The sequence below is a fragment of the Otolemur garnettii genome, unplaced genomic scaffold (assembly GCF_000181295.1).
Source record: "Otolemur garnettii isolate 467f Iridium unplaced genomic scaffold, OtoGar3 scaffold00007, whole genome shotgun sequence".
Classification (NCBI taxonomy): Eukaryota; Metazoa; Chordata; class Mammalia; order Primates; family Galagidae; genus Otolemur; species Otolemur garnettii.
The window spans coordinates 3,541,331-3,559,588 of record NW_003852402.1 but is presented as its reverse complement, the minus strand read 5'-3'; the positions used below and the strand labels follow the sequence as shown (position 1 = coordinate 3,559,588).

Here is an 18,258-nt window from a genome sequence, read left to right as displayed (position 1 = left end):
CACACGGGTCCCAAGCTCCTTAGAGGGGCAGGTCTCCTCAGCCCTGTAGATGGGGCTTCCACACGGGTCCCAAGCTCCTTAGAGGGGCAGGTCTGTTCTAACTGGCTCTTCTTTATTCCCCACAGCTCCAGGCTGGGTGCTGTGTGTCCTCCCACCCTGGCCCTGGACACTTGGTCCTTCTCTACCTGCAAACAGCTGGGTTTGTGTGGTCTCCATGGCCCCAGCACTGGGTCTAAGCTCAACAATGTCAACTGGAGAACCAAGAGCCAAACCCAGTGAGTGGGAATCCCACTGCCCATCTCAGATAGAGCAGACCCAGCATTCAGCCACAGGAGGGGGCCCTGTGAGCACCAGCACAGCCCTCACGGTACCCGGTGCTGTCTGTTATTAGGGCTGAAATGATGGCCTACAAGTCAGGTCTGTTCCATGAGTGAGTACCAACTGCATGCCTGGCCTCACGCTGGGGGCTATGTGCTCTGGGCCACCTCCTTAATCCCAACCAGCTGGGGGACCACCTAGGTGAGGAACCTCTTCCCTTGGGGTATGTTCCAATGGAGTGAGGGCCACCATTCTTAGAAGCCCAGGCCAAAGGGACTCTGATGGCCATCTACTGTCATGGAGGGGGCCACGGCTTCTTGGGAACTTCTTTCCTCTGAGAAGAATAGAGGGGCAGGTGGTGACCAGTGTCCCTTCCTGCCCAGCTGGGTGTGAGTCTGCAAAGAGCCCCAGCCTTCCCCGGGCTTTGCCCCCCGGTCCTGCCTTGCCTCTCCGGTTGCTTCCTCCTCACACTGCCCCCTTCCCCCCCCCCACCAGGACAGTGACAGGAAGGACATGAGATTCCACTTCCCTGGGTCTAAATGAGGTCAAGATGATCTGAAGGGTTTGAAGTGGGTCATTGAACTCTCTGCATTGCCAAGCCGAGCAAGCAGGGCATGTGGACAGGACGCCTTCCAAGGAAGCCTCACAGGGCTGCACGGACAGAGGGAGGGAGAGTAAACGAGGTAGGGAATCCAGAGAAGAGCTGAGAGGAGAGGCAGAAGAGGTCATCATAGTACCTCAAGGGGTTCCCTGACCTGCCACTGTGGAGTGGAGTCAAGGAAGGCTTCCTGGAGGAGGCGACATCCTAAGTAAAGTAAGTCTTGGCAAGGACTACAAACAGCTCTTTGTGGGCATTGCCCACAGCTCAGTGGTTCTGGCACCGACCACATGCTTTGGAGATGGTGGGTTCAAACCTGGCCCGGGCCTGCCAAACAAACAAACAAAAAATAGCTGGGCATTGTGGTGGGCGCCGCCTGTAGTCCCAGGTACTTGAGAGGCTGAGGCAAGAGAATTGCTTAAGCCCATGAATTTGAGGTTGCTGTGAGCTATGACGCAATGGTACTCTACCAAGGGTGACATAGTGAGTCTCTGTCTCAAAAACAACAACAAATAGCTCTTTGTGAGTGTGTAGGTGTGTGTAGTACGTGTGTGCATTATGGGTATGTGCACGTGTGGTGGGTGGGATGGGCACACCTTCTCAGAGGTGGGCCAGGCAGGGGTGAAGTACCAAGATGTGGAAGGGTTTGCTGAGGCCAAGAGTAATAATAGAAGAGGGTCAGGGGAGCCAGATGGAAGCAAGAGGCAGGCGTTGGGGCCAGGTGCTATGGGACTAGCATGTCAGGGGATTCTGAAAGTATTTGAAAGTAGATTGGCAAAGTGGTGCAGGCCTGTCACTGCTCCTGGCACACTTCAACCCTTCACATTGTTCTCATTTAAATTCCAAGGATCAGGCAAAGCAGGTCTAATCATTATTCCCATTGTACGGATGAGAAGACTGAGGCACAAAGGGTATGAAGCTGGGTATCATGGGCTGAAGCTGGATTTGAGCCCAGGCAGTGGATTCAAAGCCCAGGAAAGGCTGAGGGAGGGACTAAGGCCCTGGGGCAGGGGTTCTTCGAAGTTATTCTACACCCAGTGTGGCCCTTTTGTAGCAAAGTGACCCTTAGCAAGAGGAGACAGGAGAAGGGGATAAATAGAGGGGATCCATGGGGGAACAATGCCCCATGGGAACGGTCTGCAGAGCTTGGTGCAGGACTGCTGCAGTAGACTCAGGTGGGAAGCTGTGGGAAGGCCAAGCTGTCTCTGGGGTGGGCATGTGTCACAAGCTAGGTCCCCAACAGAGGAGTCTAGGAAACCCAAGCAATGGAGTGATTTCAGATGGATGTGGCCACTCTCTTAGCAGCCCTGGAGCCTGTGGCCCTCTTTTCCTGACTCACAGGAAGGCTACCGGGGAGTGCGTTAAGGATAGATGTCCTGCTGCTGTGAAGCCCCCAGCAGGCCACCAGGTGCCGAGGCTGGGGCTGTGCTCCGTCCTGTCCTGCCTGTGAGTGTCTGCTCTCACCGGGCTGTGCCCACCTCGGGCTCTGACTCAGTTACTCATCGGTTACTCACCACCTGCCACTCCCGCTAATTCCTTTTTTATTTGCTGTTAATGAGCCAAACCCTCTTGTCTCTCGCCATGGAGACAAGGGGGAGGTAAACTGCAGAGAGAAGTTGTAGTTTTGGGAGAATCAACAATAATGGGGTTCGATCTGGCCAGAGTCTCTACCAGGGATGTGGCCCTGTGCACCCAGAGTGCTGCATGCATTGTCACCTTTAGTTCTTGTGATAGCCCCAAGGGAGGGCCTGCTGCCCCATTTGACAGACCTGGACACCAGCTCAGACAGAGGGCTCCGTACCTTGCCCCAGCTTACGCCATGCTGGGCGTGGAGCCAAGAGGGCAGAGCAGCTCCAGCTGAGATGAGTGAGTGGTTAGACCAGGAGAAGCTGATCCCCAACACCAGGTGCAGATAGCTGGCCTTGCCCAGCAACACCAGTGGCTCCAGTGCCTAGAACTGGCCCTCAGGCCTGAGCCCACCTGTCTTCACCCAACCACTCCCTGCAGCCCCACTTGGCCAGGCTGAACAGCTGGCCAACCTATGGGTGGACACAGCAGCCTCCAGCACACTATGATGCTCACTGAGCCAGGGAGCTTCCTGGCTTCCCACCACCACCTTAGTGGACAGTGTTCCTCTTTTTCTGGAACACCTGCTCAGATTCCCACATGTCCATGCCCTACCCAGGCTCCAGATGTGGCTGGGATGCTCCTTGCTCCTGGAATGCTCATTGTGGTAAGCCCACCCTCCTCTGGGCTCTCACCAGGGGACCCCCAGACTGCAGGGGGTAGTGAGCAGGATCCACATCTGATTCTTTTGTGCAGCCCCCACTCAGCCCTGGTTCCCAGATCACCAACATGTGCAGGTCTGGGGCTGGGCAGTTTCTCTGCATCACCTTATTGCTATGAACACAGATCGTTCTGATTAGACCATTTCACAGATGGGAAAACTGAGCCTCCATGGTAGTAAGTGATTTGCTCCAGGCCAGTGGCAGCCATGACAGCAATCTGAGCTCCATGGCTGCTCCAGATGTGTTCTGTAATTGGAGGAGGGAGTCGGATGAAGGTAGCCTAGATGATCTGTTGGGCACCAGCAATTGTCAGGACCCAGAGCCTGCCCCAGCACAGGTCTGTACCCTCAGACCCTGGAGCCACCAAGTGTCCAGCAGGACCCCTGAAAGATGCCAGAGACAGGGGAGCAGGATGCATGCAGGATCCCCCAGGCCAGACCCTCTTGAGACCCCACCAGCCCTGAGGCAGGCCCACTGTCTCTAGTGCAGTCTGATAGCTCACTAATAGCCCTGCAGGGCCCCACCCAAGGTTCAGGAAAGGCAGAGACTGAGCTTCTGGGAGGGAGCCTTGGTTAGAAAAAGCCAAGAGGCTGGACATCAGCACATCTGCTGGGTGGCCCCAGGCAAGTCACAAATCATCTTGCAGCCTGTGTTCCAATTTGCCACAGGAGCCAGCTCTGAGAGCAGACAGGACCCACAGGCAGCCAGTGGGCCAGGGCCAGGTGGAAACTCGCCACAACAGCCCGGACTTCCAGGACTGGCCCATGCATCTCCCCCAAGGGCTGGCCCAGCCAGTCCTGTCCAGGTGTCCCATCTGCTCACATTATGGATGAATCCAGAACTTTAGCACAGCAGATCCTCAGAAGCCACCATGGGAGCCCCAACTCTGCTCTTCTGCAAGTTACTGACCTTAGCCCTCCCTGAGCCCACAGGTGCCCCCTCCATAATACCAGAAGATCCAGAGCATGGGAAAGGGGGCAAGCCTGAGCAGTGCTGTGGCCTTGTCCACCAGCCAGCCCCTCACTCTGACCCTGAAGAGACAGAAGACACAGGAGACTATGGTGGGCCATGGTGAGCAGCTTCTGGAAAGAACGAATTCACTTCCAAAGCAAAGCCAGGGCTTGGGCAGGACATACTGCCCCCTCCTCCCTGGGCAGAGCCAGGGGCTGAACCTGTCCCCCTCAGATCCAGGTACGGCCTCTCCCCACCTATCATCACACCTGCCACTTGCTAGTGTCCACAGGGGACAGCACACTATTTCTAGAAAGCCATAAAAAGCAAGTGAGCACACCTCCCTGATCAACTACTCTGGGGAGGTAAGGCAGAGGCTGGAGTCTGAAACCTGGAAAGCAAATGAGCGCACCTCCCCAATCCATGCCCTGGGGAGGTAGGGCAGGGGCTAGAGTCTGAAACCTGGTGCTAGGAGGGCTTTAGGGACCATTCAGTACCATGCCTCCATCCCCAGCAAGGAGCCTGACACCAGAGAGGGCCAGCATGCTCCCCAAGGTCACACAGCAGCTAAGGAAATGGGGGAGCCAGGACCTGACATTCCGAAGTGGCTGAGGAGGGACAAAGGTCCAGGGGCTATACACTGTCCCAGAGGAAGAAAGGAGGCTCAGAGTCTAACACCTCAAGTTCAAGTCCAGACCCTAAACTGCCAGCTGGCTGACCTCAGACCAGTTAGTGGGCCTTCTGTGTCTGCTTTCCTACTTACAAAATGATGATAATTGTTCCAGTGTAGCCAGAAGATCACACACGGTCCCGGGAGCGAGCTGACCTGAGCTCGTGCCAAGACACACAACAGACAGCACACATGGGATCTTCGTGAGCGCCCCATGTGGGCATCACATGTGGCCCGTGTGTACCTCTGCGTGTGTGCTGGAGGGTCTGTGAGCAGCAGTGTGTGCTTGTGCACATGTGTCTACACTTGTGTCCAGCACAGTTCAAGTCACCCTTCCTCTCCGCCAACCTGTGTTTGCCCCTCTTTGAAAAAACAAAATGGTGTTTTTTCTACAGCACAATAATAAAAAGGCTAACAACCCGATTAAGAAAGGGCAAGATCAACAGATGAGCGAATGAAGAAAATGTGGACTATAAACACAATGCAGGAAAAGGAATGAAACCTGTCATTGCAGCAACATGGATGGAAGTGGAGGGCACTATGTTAGGTGAACAAGCCAGGCCCAGAAAGACAGCATCACATGTTCTCACTCACGTGTGTGGGAGCTAAAAATGTGGATCTCGCAGGGCAGCCAGAATAAGGGACACGGCAGGCTGGGTAGAGTGAGGGGGATGGGGAGAGGTGGGTTGCGGGCACAGACACACGGGAAGGTAAGAGGAGCAGGTTCTAGTGATGGTGATCTGTGTAGGGTGACCAGAGCTAACTATGATGTATTGTCTATTTCAAAATAGCGAGAAGAGTCGGAACGTCTCTTCTCAGAGAGAACGTCTCAATACACAGAAATGATCAACGAGGCAATATAGACCCTAAGTACTTCGACCTGCTCATTATACACTGCATGTATGTATCAAAACATCACGTGTGTCTCATAGATATGTACAACATTATTAACATAAAAACTTGAAAAATAAAAGCCAAAGGTACTTCTCCAAAGAAGGCATAAAAATGGCCAATAAGCACACAACTTGTGTACTTGTCTATCAGCATCACTAGCTGTCTAAGCAAGGCAGTCAAACCCACAGTGAGATGCCACTTCACTCTCACGGGGCGTCTGGAAGAAAAAAGACCGACAATAACAAGTGTCAGCAGGGAGGGGGAGAAACCGGAGCCCTCCGTGCTGCCAGCGGGAGGATGAGATGGTGCAGCCACCGTGGAAAGTTTGGCAGTTTCTCAAAAACTTCAGCAGAGAGTTACCACATGACCCACAATTCCACTCCCAGGCATAAACTTAAGAGAAATGAAAAACGTAGGTCCTCACAAAAACTTGTATGCAAATATCCATAGCAGCTTATCTGTCACAGCCCAAAGAGAAAACAACCCGAAAGTCCATCAGTGGATGAATGGATAAAGACAAGACAGTCCACCACGCAGCAGGATGTTATTCAGCCTTACAAAGGAAATAAGGCACTTGATACACGCTGCCCTGAGGACAGAACTCAGAAACAGGGTGCTAAGGGAAGGGAGGCCACGCGCTGTGATGCCGGCTGCAGGATCTGTCCAGACGGGAAAGCTGTCACTAAGGCCTGGGTATTGGGAAGGGTAACTGACAAATACAGGGGTTTTATTGGGGGGGTAATTAAAATGTTCTAAAATTGACTGTGACAACTGTCCCACAGCTCCGTGGACACACCACAGACCACTGATCTCTACACCTTGCACGGGTGAGACGTGTGGTATGTGAATCACACCCCAGTAAATCCGTTATAAAAAGTGTTTAATGACGCCATTCACTTTGTCCTTCTTGATTCAAACCCTCACCCCTGTGAGTCTCATCAGTATAAATTAGGGCTCCCACCTCACAATTAGGGCACTGGGCTCAAAAGACATAGGTGACTGGCCCAAGGTTACACAGCAGGCAAACCGCTGAGCTGAGATCTGACCTGTGTGCACGCTCAACCCAAGCCACACCCAACAGGACAGGAAAACCTCAGGGGTTCTGCCTCCCACCTACTCACCTGGGCCCCACACTCACCCTGACACTAGACTCTGCCTTTTAACCACGTGCTGTGTCACCACCTCTGTGCCCCACACCGAGTGCAGCCTCCCCAGCCCACACCCATCTGTCAAGCCTTTGTCCAAAGCCAGGCGCACAGCAAGGCTGGAGGGGGGACAGATAAGCTGGGAGGGGGCTTGTGGATAGTGGAGGTGGCAGGCAGTGGTCAGAAGCATGTAGGGGTCAGCAGGAGAGGCCAGAGAGGCCTCCTGTCAGGAAGGGATGTTGAGGGTGGGCCTTGAGTGATGAGACAATGAGGAGAGCAAAGGATGGGAACAGTGTTCTAGGCAGAAAGAACAGCAATGCCAAGGCCCTGGGGTGGGAACAAGCCGAACACGTGTGGCCTGTCTCAGCAGAGATCAGTGGTGAAGTGGGTGACAGTCCTTGGGGGCTGCACCATGTCACTCTTGGGGAGTGTAGTAGAGCTCAGTCTGGGACTTGGGGAAGATCTTAGACTTTATTCTAAGAAGATGGGGAGCCCTGGAGAGGGTTTCTCTGGCTTACTTTTTTTTTTTTTTTTTGCAGTTTTTGGCCGGGGCTGGGTTTGAACCCGCCGCCTCTGGCATATGGGGCCAGCGCCCTACTCCTTTGAGCCAAAGGTGCTGCCCAACTCTGGCTTACATTTAAAAGGACCCTCTGGCCAACCCCACTGAGTGGCCATTGTAAGGGTCTTGGTAAGAAATGCTGGTGGCCTGCCAGGTGGTGGAGGTGAGAGTGGCCAGGTTTGGGACGATCTGAAGGTGAAGCCAATGGCATTGGCAGGAGGACTGCATGTGGGGGGGGGTTGCTAGGGAGAGAGGAGTCTAGAAGGGATCCCATGTGGGCAGGAACAATGTGTGGGGCCTGTCCCCAAGAGGTGGGTGAGGGGGATTGAATCTGGGGAAATGAAAGGGTTGCTTTGGCCATGGTGGTGTAAGGTTAAGGTGACCAGACGTCCCGCTTTTGGCAGGACAGTCCCAATTTTTAACAATCTGTCCTGTGTCCTGCAGCGTTTTTAAAAAGTCTCGATTTTTGGAAAGAATGAATGACAAGCTAGGGAATGGTGAGAGAACAGGAAGGGAATATACGTTTTTCGGCTGCCATGTGGCTATTTCACCAGGATATGAGTTTTATATTGTTTTTGTTAATTTTATAATGTTAAACTTTAATAATAACAAATAATTGTTGAGAACTGATTATCGAGAACTGCTTATCAAAGTTCGCATTGTTGATCAGTTCTTAGAATTCGACCACCATTGTTTGGACTTAATGAACAATGGCGTTTTTTGGCTTTGGCAACCACGAAAACATTTTGTGACTATCTCTCAGACAATACACATCGTACTGTGTGCTAGTGCTAGTTTAACAAGTGATGTCAACAAATCAGCTATTCAGATCATTTAGGTTATTTATTTATTTATTTCATGGATTTAGCGGACAGTACTCATATTATTTATATTTTATAGTGGCGGCAAAAAGTCTAGCACCAGCCTTGAAAGTGACACTTATCACTGACAAGTTATCATTATTAAAAAAAATATTGATAAGGAAAAGGTTAATTCTTGGGCATCAGCAAAAATCACAATAGAGAACAAATATTTAGAAATATTTCATCGTTTTGAAACAAACCATGTTCCATACAATAATGCACTAAAAATTGTGGGATACGCACTGTGCTTACAGGAACTAATGCTGCGACTGAATGCGTTTTTTCCAATGGTAAATAAAGTGTGGACATCAGAAAAATCACAATTAAGTGTTGAGACTTTGAAAGCCATTTTATGTGTGAAATATAATTTAACAAATTCTTGTGAAAAATTTCATTACCTTTTAAACAACAACAGCAATCTACTAAAAAAAAATTCACTCAAATGAGAAATATGCCAAAGAATAAAATAATACTATACATAATTTTTTAATGTATTATATTTGTAAATTGTACTTATATTGAAATTAAAAAATATATATTACAATACTATTTTTGCATTCTATGAAAATTTTTGTTGGTCCATATAGACCAAATTTTTAATTAAGAACCCTCCCCCCCATCAAAGGTGTCCCGCTTTACCAATGTTAAAATCTGGTCACCTTATGTAAGGTGCCAGGTACAGCCGGAGGAAGGCAAGGGGCAGATGAGCACTTCATTCTGGCAATGAAGAGACATCCAGTCTCGCCCTGCCCCCCCACCTGAGACCACCCCCAGGTAGAATTGAGACTCATGCTGGGCGACACTGGCCAAGCCCCACTTCCTAGGCCTCAGTTTCCTTGTGCTCACGTCCTTATATCTCTCAGCAGATCAGCTTTTATCAACTGGATCTTTGAAAAAAACAGGTGAGAACGGGGCTGCTGTGGCTGACATGAGGCAGGGATGCGTGGTGGGGTGGGGTCGGGGTCCCTGAGGGCTGGACCTAGGGCATTACTGGCTGGTGCCCTTCACCCTCTAGTCCCGAGGCTCTTCATCAACCTAAAATTGAGTGAGGAGTACTGTCCCAACACACCCAGTCTACCGCAGGATAGACTGAGACCCTGGGAGTCAAGGAGACAGCCCTGGGCCACTCTGGCAGCTCCTGGCAGCCCGGCTGAGCAGGTGCAGAGCTCACATCCAGCCTGGGATGCCTAGACTAGCCAGGGCACTGAGGAGCCTACTGGGCACCAGAGTGGGGAAGAGAAGCCCAGGGACCCAGGAAGAGGACCAGCATGTCCCCTGTGTCACAGGATGCAGTTCCCTGCCTAAGCTGGTGTCAGATCCGCACCAACTACCCCTCACCACCACCACACACACAGGACCCAGGCTGGGCATTGGAGGGAGGCACAGAGGGGAGTGGGAGTTCCTGAGATGCCTTCCAGGGCCTGGCAAGGGCCAAATCGCTCTTTGTGCCCAGAGTATCGAAGCCCAAAGCACCAGCCCACCAGGTGCTCCTGTGAGCTTGGTCTAGACCAGCTGGATCTTATAGAGCAGGGGTCCTCAAACTGTTTAAACAGGGGGCCAGTTCACTGTCCCTCATACCATTGGAGGGCCGGACTGCGGGCCCTGGGACAAGTCAGCTGCTAAGCAGGACAGGTAGCAGCAGCCAAAACACCCAGCAGGCCGGATAAATGTCCTTGGTGGGCTGCATGTGGCCTGTGGGCCGTAGTTTGAGGACACCTGCAGAGGCTCTACCGGGGTGGCTGGGCAGGCTGCCTGAAGCCGCTGGCCCTGTTTCTGTACCTGTTAAAGGGAGGGAACAACCTCCCTGCAGAGTCCTACATGACAGTACACACAGTGGAGGGCTCAGGCTGGGGCAGGGACATGGGAAGAACGTGACTTGTGGGGCTGCTTTTGTCTCTCACACACACACACACACACACACACCCTGCTCCTGGGGCAAGCCTGAAGCCCCGGCCCTGCAGTCCTAGCCCAAGTGGGTAGGGGTGAAGGGTCCCTGGACACTTCGTGTGAGTGTACTGTCTTTCCACATGTCTGTGTCCCTCTGTCCCTCTCTGTCCCTCTGTCTCTCTCCAGCCACACCCAGCCCCCACCCGCTCAGGCTGAGTCAGCGTCTCCACACTAGCTCTGCCCTGCCATTGTCATAAACAGAGCATTGGAAGAAGTCATGCCAGGTCCGAACATGCCGGCACGCCTGTGTGCCCGAGGCCTTTGTTCCGACCCAGTGGAGGCCCTCACATGCTGAGCGGCAGTCCCCAGGTGGGGACACCAGGCCCATGGTAGGCAGAATCTGTGTCCACCCCCTGGAAAGGCCTCTCCTGCACCAGCAGCCAGAGTTTGGCCTCAGGCAGCCTGAGCCCATGAGTGCTCCGGGCAAAGCCAGCAAGTGCTAGAGTGTGGTGAAACAGGGGTCCCCGCTCCCAGCAAAACCAGCAGGTGCCTACAAGGGCCCATGTCCGCAGGGCCTCCCAGCACTATTAGGGGCGTGGACTCGGGGCCACTGAGCTCCTCTGGTTCTCAAGGCCATGTGGCTTTGGGTGAGTCACACAGTCTCTTTGAGGGCCTTAGTCTCCCTATCTGTGGTTTAAGAACAATAGGGTCTAAAGCCAGGGACTGCCTTTGTGACAGGCCCAGGCTACAGCAGGGCCTCAGGAAGTGGCTGCAGTTAAGAAGGAAACTGAGGCAGAAGTCGGGCTTGGAGATAGCTGAAGGGTCCCACCTTGTCCTGCCCCAGTGGACAGAGCCCTGGGCCCCCTGCCTATGGACCTCCAGTTTGGATAGCCCTGTGCTGACCAAGTGGAGGGGCTTCCTGACTACATTCTCTGGAGAGACCCTTAGTCCTGGCAGAGACCCAGCCCCAGCTCTAGCCCCTCCTGGTACAGATGAGTACACCGAGGCCCTGAAGGCACAGGGCTCTGCTCAAGTCTATGTCTGTGGCAGTGCCCTCTCCCTTCCCAGAGCCTTTTCCCACCATAATCCTGTCTGTGGAGAATTCCCATCCTGAATGCTCCTAGGTGGCAATTCTCATCCTGAATGCATTCTAGGTGACCTTCAAGGGGCCATGTGGAAGGATCTGAGACTGGAAAGGCACAGCCCAGCGAGCAGCATCCAGCTGGTCAAAGCCCACTGACCACCCACAGGAGGGTCCCCAGCCCTGTCACTCTCTATATGAGAGCCACACTCTCATATGCAAGCTGGCCTTCCAGAGTCAGCCTCCAGGAGTGGGACCGGGCAGCTTTGCTTCCTGGAAAATCTTTCTGACTCTGACCTTCAAGGACCCAATTATCCCTAGAGTCCCAGCTTCCAGGCTCTGCTGGCTCAGGCTGGGCCCCAGGATTGGGGTAGGGGTGGGGGATGTCAGGGTTGCCAGGATGAGGATCAGCCTTCAGACCACTAGGCATGTCCAGCAAGAGGCACTGCCTCCCCACCTGGCCCCATAGGCTGTGCCTACCTGACCTGGCATATAGTTAAGTGCCCAGTGTGTGTAGGCTGAATGACACCCAGGGCTGACAAGGGAGCCACCTGCATTGACTGTCCAGGGAAGTGGCTGGTCAGTCATCCTCTGCTCTTGGATTGCCCCACTTGTGCTGGAGGGCAGAGTCCTGGGAGAGACAGTCAAATCCAGATTCAAGGTTCCTCTGCCCCTACAAGGTAACTCAGGCCACTCCCCTGTCCCCTTCAGTATATCACCACTCATTAGAAGTCCCAGGTCAGCTGCAGGTATCATCTGAAATTTTCTACTCACATCGAGTGCAAAGAACCAGGTAAACTTAATTTTGGTAACATATTTTATTTAGCCAACATATCCAAAATCTTATACCAGGATGTAATCCTAGTGGACATTATGTTTCACTTGCTTTTTTGCTGTAAGTCCTCTAAATCTCTCATGCATCTTACACTCTCAGCACTACTCAGTCTGCACACACACCAAAGGGGACAGTACAGCCCTCAAGCCCTTGTACCCTGGAGAGGGTTATGCTTGGTGTGCACAGTCCCTACAGGGCTGTGGTGCGGCCCAGAGTTGCCCTTTCTCCCCCTGGGGCCCCTCACCTCTCAGATGCCAGGAGGTGAGTCATTGTGCCCCCTTGGACCGTCCAACAGCCCTTGCTGTGCCTAGTGAGGACGCTCCCTGTGCAGAGCTTACCCCAAAGCAAATGGCAGCAGGTCGCAACTGCGCTCATGCCCTGGGTCACTCACGTGAGCCTGGATTAGGGGCGGCCGCTATGCCTGGTCATGTCTGAAGCCAGCACATGATGGGGTAGGGCTGGGCCTCCCCACATCCTGCAAGGACACACAGCCTCCGCCCCATGCCCATACTGGGGGGACCCAGGGGACTCTGGGCTGAGGCAGCAGTGGGCAGTGGCAAGAGGGCCCTAACATGCAGAGGAGTGTCCCCTGGTCTCTCAGAACCTTGCCAAAGCTTGCCCCCACCCCTCCAGATTCAGGCCTCTCCACCTCCTATAGCCCGAGAACCTCCTTTAGTTTCTGGAAAATCCCATCAGCTCTCTGGGCCATGGGCTCTGATGAAAATGGTTCCCTGCACCTGGAGCCCTTCCCTACACTCACCTCCAGCATGGTCTGGGTCACTCCCTCAGGGAAGCCCTTGCTTCTTGATTTGACTGCGGTGCCCAGTGCCCATTAGCAGCTCCCTGACTTGCTCAGGGGCCCCTGTGGGCCACGGAGCCCACATTTCTAACACTTTCCTGGAATGCTAGGTTCTCACTACCCCATGTATTTCTCTGCCTCCCACTCCCCTGGCAGAAGGCTGCTGAGTGGGGACAATGCTCACCCCCAAGCTCATTTTAAGAGGCAGAAGAGGTGGCTTAGGAGGGGCCTAGTCCAAAGCTTCCCTTGATACCTTGATATATGAGGAAACAGACTCCAGACAGGCTTAGGTGGCCAGAGGGTGGAGACTACCAGGCTTGAGGGGCACCATGTTGACCTGGCACCCCGAGGCCCTGGGCAAAGCTGCCGCAGGGTCACCATATGAAACAGCCACCTAATAGGGAATAGTAAGTACCTCATCCCTGAGGCAGACAAGCTACCTCGCCAGGTGCTAGAAAAGGGGTTCGAACTTTGCACAGGGAGTCGATTTGCCCTTTTCAGGGGTTTCCTCTCAGCCCTCAAGATTCAGGCACTGCCCAAGGTCACAGGCAGGCCTGAGGGGCTGTCCCATCTGTTCAGGACATTTCCCCTCTCAGGGCCAATCATTAATTGGCACTGCTTGAGTGGCTGATCCCACAAGTGCCCCCAGCTGCTTGCCAGCTCATGGGCCAGCTGGAGTCCCGTGCCCGGGGCACCCAACACACCTCTGACGTGGGCCAGCCTTGCTGCCCAGCCCCACTTCCTGCTCGTGACTCCCAGCAGCCCAGCCTAGGAAGAGCAAGGTGCCTTCTCAGACCTCTCCCCACCCCCAAAGCACCCATCAGGAGTCCTCCTGCCTGGAGAACTGGGCCCAGCTCAGCCTGCAGCCAGAGCCCCACTGCCCAGGAGCTGGGCCTTCATCCGAGGGCAGCGAGGAGCCCCCAGAAGGCTATAGGCTGAGCAGCAAGACCGCAGGCCTAGGCTCTAGAAAGCCCACCCCAGGAAGCGGGGCCCAGCCTGGGAGCTGTGAGGAGGATGATGCTCCAGGATGTAGCCATGGCCTGGCTGTGGACAACTGAGGCAGTGCTGAGGAAGGGGTGAAAACGACATTCTGTTCCCCCAGTGGGGACATCAGATCTGAATAAACAGGGGGGAGGAGCCTCCCAGGCTCAGAAATAGCAGGGGCAAACTTCTGGAGGTAGGAAGGAGCCTGGCATGCTTGGGGAAGAGGGAGAAGCCAGATATGGCAGAAGCTCTAGTTTAGAGATATGAGGTGCAGCTACTCAGATCCCACGCTAAAGAGTTAACTTTATCCTGGGGCGACAGGGTGCTAACTGCAGATTTTGGAGGAAGGGAAGGACATGGCACGGTGTCTATTTAATTCAGTAAGTGGGGCTAGCAGGGGGAGGAGGCAGTGACAGCTGCCTAGGGAAAGGACAGAAAAGCAGGCCCCACCGTGGACATGGACCAGACAGAGGGTGGACCAGAAAATTATACCAGGTTTCTGCTGAGACAACTGGATGTTCAGGCTGGGGACAGGAGACTGAAGCAGCAAGGTACCAAGTGTGTCAGACCATTGGTTCTCATGGATCCATGGATTTGAAGCCATGGCCAGAGGGAGTCCCTGCTGTCATGGCAGAGAGGAGAGGGGGGCCACAGTGCACCCAGAAGAACTGGCACTTCCCCACCGGGGCCAGGCTGAAGAGGAGCAGTCAGAGAGACCTGAAGACCAAGGCAGCAGCCAGGGCCCCAAAGCCGAGGATGGGAGGAAATTCAGTAATACACAGGTAACTACTGGCCTGGACAAAGACCCATGGGATGATCAAGGGTGCCAGAGGGGTCAGTGGGCATGGACAGCACTGCCAAAACATTTGCTTCCAACTTGCACAATGGGGGCCTCGGGTGGCCCCCAAGAAGCAGAGACTGAGATGGGCGCCACTATCTCAGAAGTGAGGGAATCACCATGTCCCTCGCCCCCTGAATCTCTGGGAATGAAATAAAGTCCAAGCTCTTATCCCTCTATTCAGGCACAGAATGATTTGCAACCAGAACGGGTGACAAACACCTGGATCAGCTCACTGTGTCCAAACCAAGTGACCTCGGGAGACCTTACAACTCCCCAGGGGCCTGAGAGCCCAGAGTCTCAGGGCTGAGGGCTGGGAAGGCAGGTGGGCACCTGGCACAGAGCAGGCACCCATGCCCACGCCCTGCCTGCCAAGATGGATGGGGCAGCCCCACCCTGAGCGCCTGCCACCTGGAGGGAGGGAGCTGCACTTGGGTGGTGGGCCCCAGGGAGGGGGCGGTGCCACCCACAGGCTGCTCACCACAAAGGGGCCCCCAGGGGCTTTTCTCTGAGCCACCCCCGCCCCGCACCAGTGTTCCAAGCCCTACAGAACCCAGCCCTGGCCCAGGTCCCGGCAGCTGCGGCCTATTCAGCGGGCCCAGGCTTCTCAGCCCTCCGGATCGGAAGGACGGGTTGTGCCCTCAGGCTGGGCACCCCTGCATGCCTGGCACTATGCCCACGTCGACACTTCCCCCTGACCCTCACGATGGCCTGGAGGGCAAGGCCAGTCCCCAACCCACCCTCAGGCATTCCACAGCAGTTTGCTGAGCACCACTGCACACAGGCATGGGGGACCCAAATGGGGGCCTGCTGGCTCAGAGATCACGTCACAAAAGGAAACTGAGGCCCTGCACTGCCCTGAAGGATGTGCCCAATGTCACACAATGGATTCAAAACCAGGTCAGGCTCCAAAACTCACTTTTTTCTTTTTTTAAAGAGACAAGGTCTTGCTCTGTTTCCCAGGCTGGAGTGCAATAGCATAACCACAGCTCACTGCAGCCTCAAACTCCTAGGTGCAAGCAATCCTCCTGCCTCAGCCTCCCTAGGGCCTACAGCTAGGCCTACAGGTATGTACTACTGCACCCAGCTAATTTTTCTTAGTTTTTAGAGATAAAGGATCTCACTGTGTTGCCCAGGCTGTTCTCACACCCTTGGCCCAGGTAATCCTCTTGCCTCAGCCTCTCAAAATGTAAGAGATTACAAGATGAACCATCATGGTTTGCCCAAAACTTACTTTTTTTTTTTTTGCAGTTTTTGGCCCGGGTCAGGTTTGAACCCACCACCTCTGGTATATGGGCCCGGCACCCTTCTCCTTTGAGCCACAGGTGCCGCCCAACCAAAACTTACTTTTTTAGTTAAGCTCCTCTCTGAGCATTAGTCCTTTTATCTGTAAAATGGGCACAATGAAGCCCATTCCCAGAGAGAGGGGCCATATGGCCCCCAGGACTGTGCACAGTCAGCAGGATCCTGCCACACCACATGTCATGTGTTGGGGGCTGCTGGTATCTGTCCATCTGGAGGCTCAGCCCTTCCCCAGCCAGACTCCACGGCTAAGCACCCACCCGCTGTCAGATTCATTGGTGCTCCCTGTGTCACGCTGCAGCAGTCTGCAGCAGTCTCCATGTTGTCCCCACTGCCTGGAAGCCCTTCCCCTCACGGAATCTGGACAACAATCATACAGCACTTCCTGGGGGCCAGACACTGTTCTCATCAAGCCCCCAATAACCTCCCACAGTTAATACTGCTTTTATCCGGATTTTCCAGATACAGAAATGGAGGCACAGAGACAAGCAACGTGCTGAAGTCTCCATGGCTAATGGGCAGCAGTGGTGTGTGTCCCTAACCACCGTCCAGTGCTGCCCCAACACCGGCCTTTGAATTCAGGTCCACATCAGGACCATGGCCCCAGGCCCATAGGCTACAGCAAGCCCCCACCCTGTCTCTAAGGGCTGGGCCAGGCATGGAGAAGGGCTGGGGAAGGTTGCTGAGGGCAAAGAAGCCAGCTAGTGGGAGGCCCTCAGTCGACAGGGGAGTTTTTCTAGGCCCCTAGCCCTGGTCCTAGTGGCCAGGCTTCTGGAGCCCAGAGGTGCCCTTACCTACTCGGAGCTCTTGCCCGAAGACAGTCCTCTCGCCGAGGGCGGAGCAGTTCCAGCGCCCAAAGCGGAACTGGTACTGGCACTCGTTGATGCCCATCTGCGCCCCCTCCCCGATCACAATGATGGCATCGGGCCGGCTCTGGCAGATGGCGCGCTGCCGCGGGGCCAAGCCAGGAATCTTGTTGCAGATGATGTTGGCTCCCAGGGCCACCACGGATGACAGCGCTCTGCGGAGGCAGGGAGAAGAAACACAGGCCATGAGACCGGGTGCCGGGCTGGGGGACATCCTCCCCTCTTTGTCCTCCTCCAACTCAGCCTCTCAGACTCTGCCCCCAGCCCTCAACTCACACTGGTGACCCCAGTCTGAGAAGGTACACACCCAGCCCTCCTGGCCTCAGAATACAAGAACCATAGAATCAGTCACACACATGCAGAAACCACTCTCACAAGCCTCTAGATCAGACACGCAGACCCTTCAGCTCACACAGCATCATACCTGGCATTGAACAACCACCAACTCTGGACCATCCACAGCTCCCCAGCCACTGGGTTCACCCATCACTTGCAGACACGCTGATACCCCCCAAGGCATCTGGGCCAGGCAGGCATGGGAGCCCCCACGGGACTGGGGAAAGCATCGCCTCCATAAGCCTCAGTTTCCACACCCATGAAACAGGTATAAAACACCTGTCTCCCCAACCCCACACAGGCTCAGATGAACACAGCGAGAAAGGCTGCATGCTGAGGGATGGCTGTGCTGTTTGCACTCATGTAGCAGTGGCTGGGTGCAGTCAGTGGATGAACGGCAGCTGCAGTGTCCTGGGCCCCCCAGGGGACTGTATTACAGCTCTGAGGTCCCCCAGCGGCTCCCTGAGGATGCCATCAATCTCATTACAACTCCCAGGAATTGAAGCCCCAAGCAGGAAGCCTCACCCTTTACTTTTTACTTACAGTGTTATCAGTGTGATTGTTTGTTTGTTTAATGAGGTCAAATTCCCAGAACATAAAATTAACCATTTTCAAGTGCACGGTTCCATAGCATTTAGCATATTCAGTGTTGTATGACCTCCACCTGTCAGGTTCCAAGGTATTCTCAGGACCCCAAAAGGAAACTCTGTCCATACCCACTTATCCCTCCCCATTCTCCCCTTCCCTAAACCCTGGCAACCCGCAGTCTGTTTCCTGTTCCTATGGCTTTGCTTATTTTAGACATTTCTGAGAGATGGACTCAGCCAATATGTGACCTTTTGTGTCTGGCATCCTTCACTTAGCAACAAGGTTACCCCCCAAGGGCCTTCCCTGGTGGGTGTCCCATCCTTCTCATGGCTGAGTAGTATTCTAGTTCATGGCTGGACACATTCTGTCCCCCATTCATTGCTCTGGAACGTTCAGCTCATTTCCACTTTCTGACTATTTTGAGAAACGCCGCTGTGATCGTGCACGCATAGGTCC

At 54.1% G+C, this 18,258-nt stretch overlaps 1 protein-coding gene across 1 annotated transcript in view; it reads right to left on the bottom strand.

Moving 5' to 3' along the window:
- Nucleotides 1-18,258, bottom strand: part of WNT7B (Wnt family member 7B) — a 50,545-nt gene that overhangs the window by 10,112 nt on the left and 22,175 nt on the right. The window contains exon 2 of the mRNA XM_003783110.1: nucleotides 16,807-17,033. Within this exon, the coding sequence (XP_003783158.1) occupies nucleotides 16,807-17,033 (227 nt within the window). The remainder of the gene's footprint in view (nucleotides 1-16,806; nucleotides 17,034-18,258) is intronic.